Raw genomic sequence first — 15,110 nt, 5'->3', positions numbered from 1 at the left:
TAAAACTGACTATACTAATGACAAACACAATATCAAATTTCTTCCTTGAAGTATAAAAGTAGAATGATACACATAGAACTTAGATATTCATGTGACACATGAACTGGGAGACTCGTCTAAGGATAATCTACCATTTTCTCATATGCTAAAGGTGAGAATGGAAGAGTTCAGATACACTGTCCTTGCCCTGCCCTACACTTTGAATGCCTCTCTTCTTCAAGAAACTGGAGTACCAGGTGGCTGAGCTCTTCGGATATCTCTTCAAATCCTTATCGTTTAAATCAACATAGTGCAGGCCGTAGGCTGAATCATATCCGCCTAGGAGCTCAAACACGTCTAAGAATGACCACGTAAAATACCCCTTTGTATTGGCTCCATTCCTTTCGGTTTTCACCATTCAAGTTTCAGTTAGCCATAGTTCAACTTAATTACAAGGTAAAAGAAAGAATTATTTTAAGAAGAAACTGATGCATAGAAGAACTTGCTGATGTACCTGAGTGCATCTAGCACACTGCCAATAAACCCTCGCATGTACTTCACTCGGGCTGCATCGTTCAGTTCTTCAGACATACTTCCATTCCGAACTGTCCTTAAACCTGACAGTTTCCATTCGGAACAGTTACTATAATGACAATGCTGATACACAAATCACTCTCAACTGCCAGATTTGGACATATAGAATAATTTCATGGATACCGTTTTCATGGATGTAGACAGGAGGATTGCCATAGACATCTTTGAAGTACTCGAGAACGTGTGTAAGGCCCTGGGATTATATATGCTAAACGTTTCTGTGATATTATTCGAAACAGGGGTAGAAAAGAAAGAAAATAAAGAGAGCGGATTCAGCCTTAAACCTGATATTGTTCCATACCGTCTGCTCCCACTGATTCGGAAAATGATAAGAGAGTTTAGTAAGCATTGTTAATTTAAGGTATTGGCAAGCAGTGTGAAGATTGCAGAGCTAGGTAACATACGTGTTAGTTCTACTGCCATATCAGCCATCAAATCCCTGGTTTCTACTGCGGGGTTGATGGTTTGGTCCTTAACATATCCTGATGCATAGTGGTTCACTCCCAGAAAATCGAATGAACCCTTCAGCCGTAGAGATTCTGTTTTTGTGAAGGATGGAATCTTTTTACCTGCATTTTTCTTGATCACATCCGGATAGTCGCCTTTCACCAAGGGATTCACAAACCTAAAAGTTGGAAGAAAGACTACACATATTTGCGGCTGAGAGAAACCATGAAGAAACTACAGATTGCAGTAAGTTTGTGACTTACCAACCGACATAGAAATCATTGGCTCGTTGAGTGGCAAGTAAGTCTTCTGTTGTGATCGTGTAAGGACTAAACCAAAATGCCAAGACATTAAGTCCAATAAAACCATGCTGTACTGGCTGCATCAGATGTTAAATTCTGTGAATATATAAGCACATTCAAGTATCTGCACTACATATTTTCAGAATACTTGATGGTCTTAATACCTTGTACTTTTGCTTGTAAAGTTTTGCAGCTGATGCATGTGCTAACAAGGTATTATGAGCGACCCTGTATGGTTCATCTAAGGCCCCTTGTGTACAATTCATTCCATAAAAAGAAGAACAGCGCCTTGGAGGCATCATCCCTGCATCATAACCTAGCATCGGCAACATATTTATCTCATTGAAGGTAGTCCAATGCATAACTCTGTCACCAAATTCTCTAAAACATGCATCAGCATATACAACAAAATCCTTCCTGCATTCACAGATTAGTGGAAGTTACTTCACATTCATGGAAAACTTTAGATTCACTTAAGGTGAACAAAAAACATGTATTTAAAAAGTGTACAATATTTTCTTGTCAAGCCATCCTCCATATTCATCTTCAAGTGATTGTGGCAGATCGCCATGGAATAAAGTAACGTGTGGCTGTATTCCTGCAAATGCAATTAACACAAAAAAATGTTAAGTACAAACTCTACTTAAAAAAGAAAATCAATAATGTTGTTGATTCTAACCCCAGGTAATAAGTTCATTTATAAGATTATTGTAGAATTGCAAGCCCTTGGGATTGATAGGGCCTCTCCCATCTGTAGAGTGATGGCAAAAAAAAAAAAAAGTAATTAGTGAGTAGCTAGAGTTTAATCTCTTACTCTATGTCTATCTGATAACATTACAGAAATCGATCACAGATTCATCTACGTACTAGGAATTAGTCTTGTCCATGATATGGAGAATCTGTAGGCCTCCAAGCCCGTGTCAGCCATGAGTTTGACATCCTCCTAAAACAAGATTAGGATTAATCACATGATTAAGAAGGAATGCTAACAAGAGGTATGTGTCTGTGTCTGTGTCTGTATCTGTACATGCTTATTGAATTAAAATTATTTTGTTATGTACCTTGTACTTGTGGTATCCATCACATGCTATGTCTCCAGTTTCCCCATTATTGACATAACCTGGTAATATTGTTATACTTATGTGTTAAGATGTAATTTGATACTCTTTTTTTCCAACAGGAATAGTAATAAGAAAAGCAAGGGAAGGAGATAGAGTTAGTGATACACTCACCATCATGAGTGAAGATGTCCCAAGTGCTAGGAGTTTTCCCATCTTCAAACGGTGCTCCTTCGACCTTAAATTTACTCAACCATGATTTCAAATACACCTTCAGATTATGTGCTTACACTGTATTTAGATGGAAAATTTGCATGCATGATTGTATACAGATCAACCATGATTAAATTCAATTACATAAAAGATCATTACAATACAAATACTTATTTAGAGTTATAGTACACCTGATAAGCTGAAGTTCCAGAACCAAACACAAAATCAGCAGGAAAATCATCTCTGCTGTAATTTATACCTATGCCATAGACTTGAAGAACGCTTAAACTAGTTAACTGAAGAAGAAAAATAAGAAGCTGACCACGCGGGAGACCAAGATTAGGCATGATCATTTCTGCTGCCTAATAAGCATCTCTGTCCACTCTTATTTAGGGACTATTGGATGCAGAGGAGAAGTTCAATGCAGAGCTAATATGAGTTTTTTCGATAAGTTTAGGCGATAAATATTGGTATAATCTAAGGCTGGGAAGCTTGAGCACGACTAATGGACCAATATTATAGCCTGTATTGCTTTTACATTCAAAATGGTTCTTTGTGATTTTTTTTTTTCTAGCTGAAGGCCGTAAGTAGTTTAACTTATGCACATTGTTACTTATGATCCTGGCCGAAAAAGACTAACTTAACTGCTGTTGTTTATAATTGGATGATTGTTACAGGCCTACAGAAACTGGAAAATATAGATTCCTCAGCCAGCCAGCCATTCTGATACTCATAAAAATTTAAAGTTGTATAAACTGTTAAGTACATATTAGCCCCTGCATGCGCATATGGGTTTATAAACCAGAATCTATACTCTTGACTAATAAACAAAATTGCTTTCAGCGGAACACCAAGATTGCCATATCTTAAGGTTTACGTGATTTTCTTTGGTCAGAAACATTTTTACTTGCCCTTGGCTTGAGATCTTAATATAATTGCACAATAGAAAATGTCGGATGCATTTTTAGGAGGCATAAACAAATCAAGTTAGTTTCGGGTTATATAAAAAAATTTAAGGTGCTATAGATGCTTGGGTTTTAATATTTAGGTCGTTGGTACTTTCATGTCATTTGCAATCCACCATTGAAATCATACAGTCAATGTCTTATTAAGAATTTGTGGTGTCTCTTTTGAACTTGTTCCCAGAATATTTGTATTTTGAGTTACAAATACATGGGTTGTAATAAGCCTTGATATACTGTGTTCAGGGTGCTTATTGTTACTAATTTGAAATATAATAGTAAATGTGGCATTAGGGAATTTCAAATGTTTGGTTGCAAGATTTTGTAGAGTATGTTAATGCATATTTGTGGTTGTAAGATTGTTAAAATAGTCATGCTACAAAGTCCAAGATATGGATTTTGTAAGAGGCATATGCCTATGAGGATGCCTTCAAGAACTGTAGTACTATACACATTCTATTTGTTTGGGTACTTTTTAGAGTTATTGATATAACTAGAAAAACTATAATTTCCTATCCTAGGCCAAATTTTGTCAATTTTGGAGCTCTATACCCATTAAACTCAATGATTGGGGGATCCTTGAAACCCACCATTGATGATGTGAATTCCAATTCAAGGATTCTGCCAGGAAAATTCGATTTTGCATGGTTCAAATGATAGCAGATTCAGTATTAGGAAGAGCTTATGTAATGTAATCCCTCGTGTTGTAAACAAACTTCATGTACCTTATATGAAGCTGGCTAGATGAATGATAACTGCCTTGTTACTGTTTCCGGTCTAGCTGAGACCTCCAAAACAACGCTGCACGGGATGTGTTCTGTGAAGGGGCTCCGGCATGATAATCAGTGAAAGGTTTATACAAACGGGAGTAGATATCAGGATGTTAATTATATGGCGTGCTTTGTGCGTGTATTGTTCTTTGTCTTAATTTTTAGATTCCCACTAAAGTGTGAGGATACTAGTATTTATATAGGGTGGCCGCATGCGCACTGTAGTTAGAGTGGCAGGCGCGGTCTTACCTATGAGAGACATGTGACTCAAGTTCTCTTTTTACTCCCTCCGTCTCAATATACATGAATTTGGTTAGGAACAATTGTCCTCCTATAAATGAGCATATGAATCTCTTGACAGTTGCAGGTATTTGTAAGATCTTTTCATGTAATTCCTCTTATTTTCACCTCTTTCATTTCCTAATGGTCTGTATGTTCTGCTAGAGTGTGGATTGCAATTTTTAAATTTGGTGTTAGTGTGCCATATAGGATTTAATGAATTGGCTAAGATTTTTTAAAATTAAAAAAGTATATAAAATATACGAGTACTTCTCAAAATGTATTCATTATCTAATACAACTTGATGTTTATGTTATATAAGCCTGGCTAGGAAAATTATATGCAGGAGTGACACCAGATGAAAAAGAGGTCCTAATACAAATAATTTTTGAATGATATAGATTGTGACTTGTGAGATGAACTTAGCTGCAAGAACTCCATTGCCTTTAATCCCTTTGATCCAGTTGAGTATCAAGCTATTCTCTACTGGCAGAGGAGTATCAATCTAATACTACACTTACAGCAAAACAACATATATATTTAAGCTTAGTAAGTGTAAACAACATATATATTTAAGCTTATTTAAGTTTTTGAGAGAATACCCAATTAAAATACATAATTCTAACACATTTGATTAAAATATAAATATTTCGTAAAAAGAGATTCTAAACACCCACAAGATACTCCACCATTAGAGAAATATCATATGACACATCACAACCAATTGAATATTAAGATTATATTCAATCGATGAATGAGCATAGTGTGTGTGGTACAGTGCGGTATTTTAAGACAATAATAATTTTTTTATTGTTTACATTCTCCGACAATAATAAAATTAACATTCATATATGTATATGAAAACATGTCCAAAACTCATAAGAAATACGCTGCTAATTAAATAATACATCCCATATTTTAAAAACTAAATCTTGAACCTTTAAAGCTAAATTCTACAATTTATTATTTCAAAATTAAAATACAAACTTTGAAATCAGAAAAATTTTCACTTTTGTGAGAAAGTGAAAAAGTCTTAAATACAAGTCTTAAAATCTAAATTTCACTTTTTTGAGAAAGAAGTTGCGCGTTTGGTTGCAATTTGGCCGCCCTTGTGCCCCAAATCAGAAACAAAGAAGATCCTCAGCCATGATAAATTGTTGACAAAGATTTCTCGTCTGCTCTGCTCAAGACCAGCCTCAACCTCTCTCTTTTTTTTTTGTGTTCCGGGTATTTCTTCACTGTCCTTAAACACCATTCTCGTACTATTGTACATGGATATGTAGATGCATATGTTTAATTATAAGTTGTTTGTGTCTGCTAGATACGTATGTATGTGTGGTTTTGCATAGATCGTGTGTGTTTAATTGTTTTCTTTGATGAATTTATGTGGAAAGGTTGAATCTTTATGTGCATAGGTTGTGTGAAATTGGTGGGTTTTATGTGTTTCTTGAATCTTGGCATCTGGTTTGATAAAGCAGATAGTCTAATTACAAGTCCTTGATTTCAGATTTGATTTATACTTTAAACATTCTTTTTTAAGTTAGTGATGGCAATCAGAAGCAGGAGAAGGGCCATAAGTTTGAATTCTGTTTTCGAGTGAAGGGTTCTTATAACGGTTTTTCTATGGTGTGCCCATGGGCACATGCTAACCACCAAATTTTATGTATTTAACTCATTTGATTGGCTCCTACTTTTTAATAATGGTGGACCCCCTGTATATACAACAATGACACCAATTAAAATGAGCTAAATGCATAACATTCATTCTTAGCATATGCCCATGGGTACACACTAAACAAATCCTTTATATAATCTGATAGTTGTAATCATCGAGATGGCCTGGATTGCTGATTAACTGTAGACAGATATGTATATAATTTGATTTTGACTTGGTTAATCAATTAGATAGAAAATTATATGCTTTTTAAAGATTAAATCAAATTTTTGTGAAAGGAACCAACTGTGAAAAATTAATACTTTATTTACCTGAGTAGATTTTTGTTAATTGACTTGTGAATCTGTAATTTTCGTTTGCAATTTTAGCTTCTAATAACCATTGCCCTAATATGCATAAGGTGTTCTGTTTGAGTCATGATGTTTGATCTGTTCATATGCATTGAAACTTCTTGTAGTCAAGTTATTATATTTATCTGCATTCTATTGACTATAATTTACAAATTCTATTGTCTCTTAGGTACATTTGTTGGTCTACTGAATTCTCTTGCACTTTATTTTTAAAGCCGTTTGAAGGGGCATAGCTACTAACTTTGTGAATCTCATTTGAACAGACATATAGAATTGGCGTTATCAGACTTGAGTAATAAACAATTTTGCCAATATTTAGAAGATGAAGGAAGAAGAAGTAAATAGATGCCAAATTCAAGAATGGTACCCAAAATTTAGATCTGTTTCCATAAGAACCATAATTCATGAACTTCCTGAATCCTTTGTTCAATACCTTCTTGATGATGAAGGCCCTTTCTTGCTTCCTCTTTCCATCTCAAATGATGATGCCCTGCCAAATAGGATTCATAACCCTGAAGAGGAAGAAGACTTTGTAGTGCAAGAAGGATCTGAAGATGAAGCAGAACAAACTTCTCCTCCACCTTCTTTTGAAGAATTAGAATTGAAGATCAAGGAATCAATTGAATCCCTTGGTGGTGGTGTCTTCCCTAAGCTGAATTGGAGTGCTCCTAAAGATTCTTCTTGGATAAGCTCAACTGGGACTCTCAAATGCACCTCTTTTAGCGAGATTGCGCTTTTGCTTCGCTCCTCTGACTCACTTGTCCATGACTTGTGCCATGCATACGATTCATGCTCTGATAAGACCTTGTCAAGACCCTCGTCCTTTTTTCTTGCCCTTCGCAAGTGGTACCCATCCCTCCGACCTGAGAGGGAATTCCGTTGCTTTGTTCGTAAACAAATTTTGGTTGGAATCTCCCAGCGTGAGGTCACTGGATTCTACCCTACAATTCTTGAGGATAAAAACCATTTGGAAACGGTAATCCAAGATTTTTTCAGAGATAAGGTGAACCTGAATTTCGAATCAGAGAACTATACCTTTGATGTCTATGTTACCACCAGTGGGACGGTTAAACTTTTAGATTTTAACCCATGGGGTGCATTCACATTGCCATTGTTGTTTGATTGGGAAGAACTGGAACAAACTGCTGATGAAGAGGGGAATGAGTTGGATTTTAGGATAGTGGAGAGCCCGTGTGGAGTACGACCAGGTCTAAAAACTGCTGTTCCCTATGATTACATTGATACCAGTCAAGGAAGTGGTTGGGATCAATTTCTAAGAAATGCTGATGAGGAGAGACAGCGACAGGCAGGTGCATAACAACTTGATTCCATACTGGATACCTGTAAATTGTTGTCGTTTCATCACTTAAGAGGATATTTTCTGTGATTTTTACCTTATTGTCCGGAGCTTGTAAGACTACAGCAGAGCTACTTTGACATTCTAATATGATCTCTTTTTTAGTTTAGTTTTTAATTGTTTTTCATACTTGACGGTTTACGCTGTTCATTATTGGAAACATCTCACATTTTCTGAAAGTTCTTATTGAAATTTTACTTTTTTAGAATCTTGTGATGGTTGATGGTTCATTCTGCTTCTTGAGTAATCTGCCCATATTTTTAATAGATAATTTCTGGATTGCTAGTGCAACTTAACAAGTTACTCAAACTTGCTGTTTCTGCGGCTGAATCTTATTCATGGTTCTCTATCCCACGAATTTTTTGGTTCTTTTTCAACTCACAGTGGCTATCCTTTAAGTGTGGTCCTCATCAGTGCTGGTACATTTTGTCGAATTACTCTCCGAACAGCAAAACCTGGTGATCTTTTGTGGACTAAACATGTCCCTGTAGAGCGCACGATGCAGTTTGAAGGATTTTGTGGTCTGATCAGCATTGGCGAGCAGATTTTCTATAATGATATCTGGGGAGAGATGACGATATAATGTGGCTACCCATGTTTGGAAAGAGTTACTTTGGCCTAGGAATGATTGGTTGGTGTCAACTATATTGCGGAACACAATGGAAAATTAATAAAACTCTTTGCTGATGGAGATGATGATCATATATCCTACAGTATTTCAGTATACAATGATACTGATACTTCATGGGAAAGGGTAAAGAATGACGAGATGAGCAACACAAGTTGGTACTTGTCAAGGCTGCGTGACTGCTTTTGTGCATGGGAAAGTGGTCTGAGAAATTATGTTCTTCATCCAAGTTATGGCGGTGTTCGTAGCTGTACTTGTAGAATTCGTGGCTACACTGTTCTTTCTTATGATATAAATCACTGAGGTGCACAGACTCTTCAGCTCCCATATGAAATTCTTTCATCGGCAAATTGGGTGGATCTTGGTTGATTAGCTAGTATGTACTAAACCTGTAATGGCAAGTGAGATAGAACTAGAGACTATGCCCTCTGAGATCCACAGATTGGCGTATTTGTTACAAGGTTTCAATAATGATCGGATGATTAAATTAGGGCTCCGTTTGTTTTGCGGAAAACATTTTCAAGGATTAAATTTTTCCGAATTTTTTTGTGTTTCTTTGATTAATTACAAAGAAAATGTTTTCCTCAGGAAAACTGATGCTCGGAGAACTTTGTGTTTTTTGAGAAAATAACATCCCGTTCTTTTCACGGGAAACATTTTATGTTCTATCGCGCATGTCTCAGGTCTCTTATATACATATCGAGTTCTCAGATTTTGGGCTTCTAGGGATTGTGAATTGGGGATTTTGGGGAGAATTTGAACTTAATATGCTTGCAAGAGTAGTATAGAGTTCTCTGAAAATAAGGGATGACCAATATCTTGCGATGTCTATGATTTAGAGAAGGGAGACGGTCCCTAACAATTGATTGTTTGCTACATTCTATCCACTATTATCTTCCGCGTAAAAGAAAAAGTCTAGAATGGGTGTCTAAAGCGTGGCTGGTTTTTTAGGCTCCCTGCATGAACACAATAAATATAGAGTTAATATCTTTCCACTATATAAAGTCGTGGATAGTTTGCTGCAACAATCGATTGGAAGGAAACTGAATCCTCCAGAGTAGGGAAACTGAATCCTCCGGAGAATCCCTACTGGTAGAATGTTATTTCTATGTCATATTTTCTAATATGTTGAGCTTATAAGATCATTTGCCGTTGGACCTGGCTCTTGGCATTTTCGTCTCTCTATATATATATATATATCCAAACGCCCTCATATTACCCACCCTTGCCTCGTCATAGAACGTGCCTTATGCCTCCCCCAACTCCTATATATCTATCCCACAACTCATTCTCCGCCACACTGTTCCTCAACTGACAACTCTGGTGGAACATAGGGATATGATCTGATGTCCACTGATCAGAAACAAATGAATTTTTAATAGTCTTGATAACAAGGCAGTATCTAAATAGTGTTTTAATATCAACCGAGGAACAATCAGATCAACAGATTAAGCAATCTGGACGATTTAATATTGTTAGGAGCTGGCATGGTTTCACCAGTTAAATTAAATCCAAGGTCTATGGAAAATTTATAATAGACTTAACATTCCTCAGTGAATGTCTCAAAAATCATAATATGGCCATGTTAATTTGCATATCAAATTTTATTCTTCTTAATCAGAATATATCAAAGAAACCAACATTAGTATGAAATAGAAGAGAGTAAACCAAATCTACTTCCTGATTTTAATCTTTACGTACACAAGTGATTAAACACTGCTGATTTGAAAGCTAAAATAATACTCAAGTTGAACATTAAGTTGTGGCTAAGAAGCTAATCAAGTTGAGATCTTCTCCCCATGGAATTAGACTCCGGATTTGCTTCCACTATCTGTGCATCATTAGAGAAACTCAATGTTAAAAGAGAGTATAATAAAACAGAACATTACCAATAGTGTCTAATACACTTAAAGGTCAGAGATATAGAGCCCCTTTGGGTGAACTTAAAATAATAATGGCTCATGACTTATGGTCACTTATTTTGATAAGTGTGCAGTTTAAATTGTCATTTTGGGTAATAATTTTATATTCTAGGTGACTTATGACTTAACAAAAATATAACAAAAAAAACAAATTTGACAGGTTAGTTATTTGAGTGATGAGATTTTTATTAAAAAAATAAGTTGTTCAAAAAAGTACATACTACCAACTTCTAACTTTAAGTCAGTTTCTGACTTATACACAAACAAACATTTTTTAGCTTAAAGTCGAAAAAGGCTTAACACCGGGGCCAATAAGCCCCAGAAAACAGCCTCATAGTGTAGATCACTGTTCAATAAAAATCACCACAGAGTGATCTGTAAAAATTTGTAGTTCAGCATAAGCAGACAGTTGAAAATATAACACATCCAAGTAAACAGAAACAAAATCTCTATTTAAAGTTTCACCATCCTTTATACATATATTAATTCAGTAAGTTATATCATGGTATCCGTCTGCAGAAAAACATTATGGATGCGGGCAAGTAGAATTACACATCTTAGAGAAAATCTAGTAGCAAACTGTCCCAGCCTAACACAATAACCTTGGATAGTCTAAAAAGGCAACACAATGGAGAAGTAGAGACTTTTTGAGCTACACAGCGAAACACTGATTTATTACAAATAAATCAAAGCCAAGTTAACTTAGTGCAACAAAACTTATCCCGTCATAAAATGAGTCAAGAAAGTTACTAATCAAAATTGATCTATGTAACTAGTCACTTGAAATTAAAAGTTTACATTGAAATATAATCTGATTTATGTTCAGGCATGGCAGGCCCTCAGGTGGAAGATGTATATTAAAAAAGAAAAGAAGCTATTTAGAAAGAAAAAAAGAGAGAAAGGAACTCCATGTGAAAAGTGTGCAAGAGTTGGGATTATATTGGTTACGACCCCTACGCATACTTCATTAATTTTCACAACGGAATATATAAAGGAATTGCATCAACATTATAATAAATCACCACATATGGCAATTAAATTAGAGGAAGAAATCAATGACCAACACTATAGACACATAATCATCAGCAAACGACAGATAACAAAGAAATATATTAATTCAAATATAGAAGTATTTCTTTGTCTAGATTGTAAAGGATAAATACCTCACTTAGGGTTCCTGAGGACAATGATCACTGAATCGCCCCGAAGAAACATCTTGCTAATAAACCTGTCTTTGTTAACTGGAAGAGATTTCTTCTTGCCTTTACCAGCCTTTGGAAGCTGAGTGTAAAAAATGAGCATATGTTAATGAAATCTAATTTTGTATATGCATATCCAAATGAATATAACTACTCAATTCATCTAATGTAAAAAAACAAACCTCTGTCCACATCTCCCTAACATTTTCTAGCACCATGTTGCAGTGTCGGTCAAAAGCTCTTACACGACCAAGAAGCTTTTTGTTGTTACGGCAGTTGATAAGAACCTGAACAGACACAATGAAAAGGCAATTAACCAAAGCATTAAAAAAATCTGAAATTGTAGATACCACTAAGTAATATATCTCAATTTGCTGTTATCTCATTTAATGAGCCCCAAAAGCGGACAGCAAGAGAAAAATCAATACCTGTGTGTTATTTTTAACACTCATCATCAGTACTGAAAGTGGACCTGTGTTGAACTCCTCTTCCTCATTCTTTGCCTATAAAGTTAAGTAAAACATTTAAGATATAATTGAACTCAAAAGCATACACAAACAATAAGAACCCTTGTACTGTATTACCAACATAATTCTCACGTAACAAAGGATATAAACCTTCATACACAAATGTACAATTAAAACACAATATACTCAAACCACTGATATACCATAAGGCATAAGTAGACGGCCATGTGGTACAAACTAATTATTCCTAGGTTTCACTTTTCTGGATAAATAGATCAAGTACATAGAAAAGCAGATAACAATCAAATGAAAGAAAACATAGTTTTTGAAAATTGAGAAAGATCAAGGCAGCATCAAATTGAAAAAGAAAAAAAATATTTTTTATATACGAAATCTGTATATTGCTTGCATTACGCCACAGGACTGCCTCTATTGTAGAGATACAAAGGTTTTCCATGCTACGGTTACTAAGATTTCCTGCTGACCAGTTGGTGCTATGTCATGCATGATATAGCATGCCTTGCTTTGTCCTGTTCTCTTATAATAAGCAGCAGATTAGGTTGGATAGTAGCAGGGACGAGAGCGAATTATGCATCATGGATTGAGTAAAAGGTACAAAAAGTGAAGTGTTTTTATACAAGGAACGTAAGTGCAGACTCTGATAAACTGGTACTATGATAGAGTTGATAAATCACATGTCCTGCACTTAATTGACCTTTTTCCCCATCTACTTTGGGTTGTTTCTAAAGATGGAGGACAAAGGGTGTGTCAATTCTCCGATAAAATTTTAAATTTGCAACAATAATAACATCAAGAAGGGGAAACAATGGAAAACACAAGCTATGTTGCATTTTGATCTGATCTTGGGTAAGATGCTGAGCTACCACAACTTCATCAATATACCTAAGACTGATTTGTCTTCCCCATCTTCAATCATTTTTTTCTCAAAATATAAAGAGATCACATGGAATTACAGCTAGTTCATAAGATCTAGGCAATGCACCAAACACCAAGCTTTTAACAAGATATAATCATTTCCTTCAGCAAATCATACGAACATGATAATCTGTGTATATTATGTGTTTTAGCAGTGTAAATACTGATTGAAGATGGAGAGGTGCTAGATCAACTGTATAAAGAGAAGAAAGAGGAGCAGAAAGCTACAACATTATAGTGGGGACTGCCTGTTGATATAGAAATACAAAATTGTTCCTTAAGCTTGCCACTACGATTATTAATTATTATGTGATGGCAACCTACTAAAGTTTACGTTACAATGGCATGCATTTTATAGTTGTACATAAAAAATGCGTGTATATTAAAATATTACCAAAAAACTTCAACGCTTTGCTTGCAAGTTGTACCATGCACACTAAGATAAGGCTTGCAAACAATATAGCAAGGAGGCAACAATAACATAGTCCTGAGATACCACAGATCTAAACATTACTACAATCATAATTCAAGGATAAAGGATTAACATAATTATTTAGTGAGAGAACTTACAGGAACATCCTCATCCATTGGTCGACTGCAAGGCAAGAAAAAATTTAAAATCATTATTAAACATAATCACGAAATAGAATAACAATTAGATGCATTCATAGTAAATTCATACAGAAAAAACAATTTAACCTGCAAACAGTCATCAATTTATCATAACTACAAACATCTTCAGTCTTATAATCCCCTGACCACAAATGGTCCTGGTGACCTAAGTATTCTAATATTATCATCCTATAATGCTGGACCTTGGACAATCAGATGATTTAGGGTCAGGCCACTAGACTAAATTCAGACACTTTGACCATCAAAAAGAGACCTCACCCTGATATAGAACTACAATGATATAGATACATCCTCCAATAAATGATGCTCGTTTATAAATTGTGGTGGCTAATTGTACAATACATTATCCAATATAATTTTCCCTGATCAATTATATTCACCCTGTTGCCAATTATAAAACATCAAACACGTACATTGACCAAAAGAATTAAGTCACGTAAAATTAGATCATGTCAAATTTGTTGTTTAATGTCTAAATAACTAGGGGGAGTGTGTGTGTGTGTGTGTGTGACTATAGCTGTTGAATGACAATATGAAACTATCTTGATCAGAGCTACAAAACTATCCTATCTCAAATATCCAGATCACTAAATTGTCGAAACACCCGTCCCGAGGTCCCCGACTCTACATTAGGCTTATTAACACCAATGCATATCCAAAAAATCCCTAAAAAATTATGAACGATATAACAAATTTAACGAAACCTATTCACACTTAATTACTATTTAACAATAGTGCGTTATTGATAAACAGACGTACCTCATCTTTGATGGCAGAAAAAAGAAACGAAACCTGCAAAACGAAAACGAATTAACGTTAATTGCACCGTCAAAACCCTAAAAAGCAAGAGGACAGAAAATGAACGTCCGCTGACAACCTTATAAACGAGGTTGAATTAAAAGCAATAACATTCGATGTGTAACAAGATGTATCAACAGAGGATATGATAGTTAGGGTTTAGTACCTTTGTTGAGCGTGGAGATCTTGTGGAGTGCTTCGGAACTTTGCGCTCTAAACTTGAACACCAGAAATAGGCTGAAAGACCGGATATATTCAAAACTCATATGGGCTTCTAAATTCTGAGAGCCCAACATATGTGGAAACCAAATTTCTCCGTTTTTTTCCCAAGATTTTCGCTTGACCAGGGTGGAAATCGTTTCGTTTCGTATATTTTTATTTCGTGTATTTCCATGTTTCGTGTACTCAAAGTCCGCCCGTTATCAATTTTGTGTATCTAATTTGAAATTTGTATCCGATCTGAAACGTTTCGTGTATTTTTCGTGTACATTATATATAAAAATATTAATATATTTTTAATCAAAAAATAGCTTTAATATAT

At 35.3% G+C, this 15,110-nt stretch overlaps 3 protein-coding genes across 6 annotated transcripts; 1 reads left to right on the top strand and 2 right to left on the bottom strand.

Moving 5' to 3' along the window:
• Positions 1-15: 15 nt before the first annotated feature.
• On the bottom strand, positions 16-3,094 carry LOC108207414 (beta-glucosidase 22). 3 transcript variants are annotated; one of them, XM_064087211.1, is made up of 13 exons: positions 2,785-3,094; positions 2,555-2,651; positions 2,384-2,442; positions 2,190-2,265; positions 2,002-2,073; positions 1,833-1,920; positions 1,487-1,739; positions 1,284-1,399; positions 978-1,198; positions 858-886; positions 697-766; positions 494-596; positions 16-380 (listed from the first exon to the last, which is right to left on the bottom strand). In XM_064087211.1, the coding sequence occupies exons 1-13, from the start codon at positions 2,944-2,946 to the stop codon at positions 146-148; spliced, it is 1,581 nt and encodes a 526-aa protein (XP_063943281.1). In that variant the 5' UTR covers positions 2,947-3,094; the 3' UTR covers positions 16-145. The 3 variants fall into 3 exon arrangements, with proteins under 3 accessions (XP_063943281.1, XP_063943282.1, XP_063943283.1); XM_064087212.1 differs by having other exon boundaries at positions 2,555-2,618; positions 2,785-3,093; XM_064087213.1 differs by having other exon boundaries at positions 2,555-2,671; positions 2,785-3,092.
• Positions 3,095-5,675: 2,581 nt separating this feature from the next.
• LOC108206214 (uncharacterized) lies at positions 5,676-8,095 on the top strand. Of its 2 annotated transcripts, none has more exons than XM_017376441.2 (2): positions 5,676-5,831; positions 6,893-8,095. In XM_017376441.2, exon 2 carries the CDS (start codon positions 6,952-6,954, stop codon positions 7,945-7,947), a length of 996 nt encoding a protein of 331 aa, XP_017231930.1. In that variant the 5' UTR covers positions 5,676-5,831; positions 6,893-6,951; the 3' UTR covers positions 7,948-8,095. The 2 variants fall into 2 exon arrangements, with proteins under 2 accessions (XP_017231930.1, XP_017231929.1); XM_017376440.2 differs by having other exon boundaries at positions 6,799-8,095.
• Positions 8,096-10,203: 2,108 nt separating this feature from the next.
• LOC108206593 (uncharacterized) lies at positions 10,204-14,856 on the bottom strand. Its single transcript, XM_017376945.2, has 7 exons — positions 14,736-14,856; positions 14,531-14,563; positions 13,709-13,733; positions 12,164-12,238; positions 11,918-12,022; positions 11,700-11,817; positions 10,204-10,445 (listed from the first exon to the last, which is right to left on the bottom strand). The coding sequence occupies exons 2-6, from the start codon at positions 14,533-14,535 to the stop codon at positions 11,701-11,703; spliced, it is 327 nt and encodes a 108-aa protein (XP_017232434.1). The 5' UTR covers positions 14,536-14,563; positions 14,736-14,856; the 3' UTR covers positions 10,204-10,445; position 11,700.
• Positions 14,857-15,110: the final 254 nt, after the last annotated feature.

The sequence above is a fragment of the Daucus carota genome, chromosome 2 (assembly GCF_001625215.2).
Source record: "Daucus carota subsp. sativus chromosome 2, DH1 v3.0, whole genome shotgun sequence".
NCBI classification, from domain to species: domain Eukaryota; kingdom Viridiplantae; phylum Streptophyta; class Magnoliopsida; order Apiales; family Apiaceae; genus Daucus; species Daucus carota.
The sequence above is the reverse complement of the archived record's forward strand: the minus strand, read 5'-3'. Positions and strand labels throughout refer to the sequence as shown.

Coding starts and splice junctions, on each gene's coding strand:
- LOC108207414 (XM_064087211.1), bottom strand. CDS start 2,946: ATGATCATGCCTAATCTTGGTCTCCCGCGTGGTCAGCTTCTTATTTTT. Junction 2,652..2,784: donor CTGGAACTTCAGCTTATCAG/GTGTACTATAAC, acceptor CATAATCTGAAG/GTGTATTTGAAATCATGGTT. Junction 887..977: donor TATGGCAGTAGAACTAACAC/GTATGTTACCTA, acceptor TTTCCGAATCAG/TGGGAGCAGACGGTATGGAA.
- LOC108206593 (XM_017376945.2), bottom strand. Junction 12,239..13,708: donor CAATGGATGAGGATGTTCCT/GTAAGTTCTCTC, acceptor TTAACTTTATAG/GCAAAGAATGAGGAAGAGGA. Junction 11,818..11,917: donor TTAGGGAGATGTGGACAGAG/GTTTGTTTTTTT, acceptor TTTTACACTCAG/CTTCCAAAGGCTGGTAAAGG.
- LOC108206214 (XM_017376441.2), top strand. CDS start 6,952: ATGAAGGAAGAAGAAGTAAATAGATGCCAAATTCAAGAATGGTACCCA.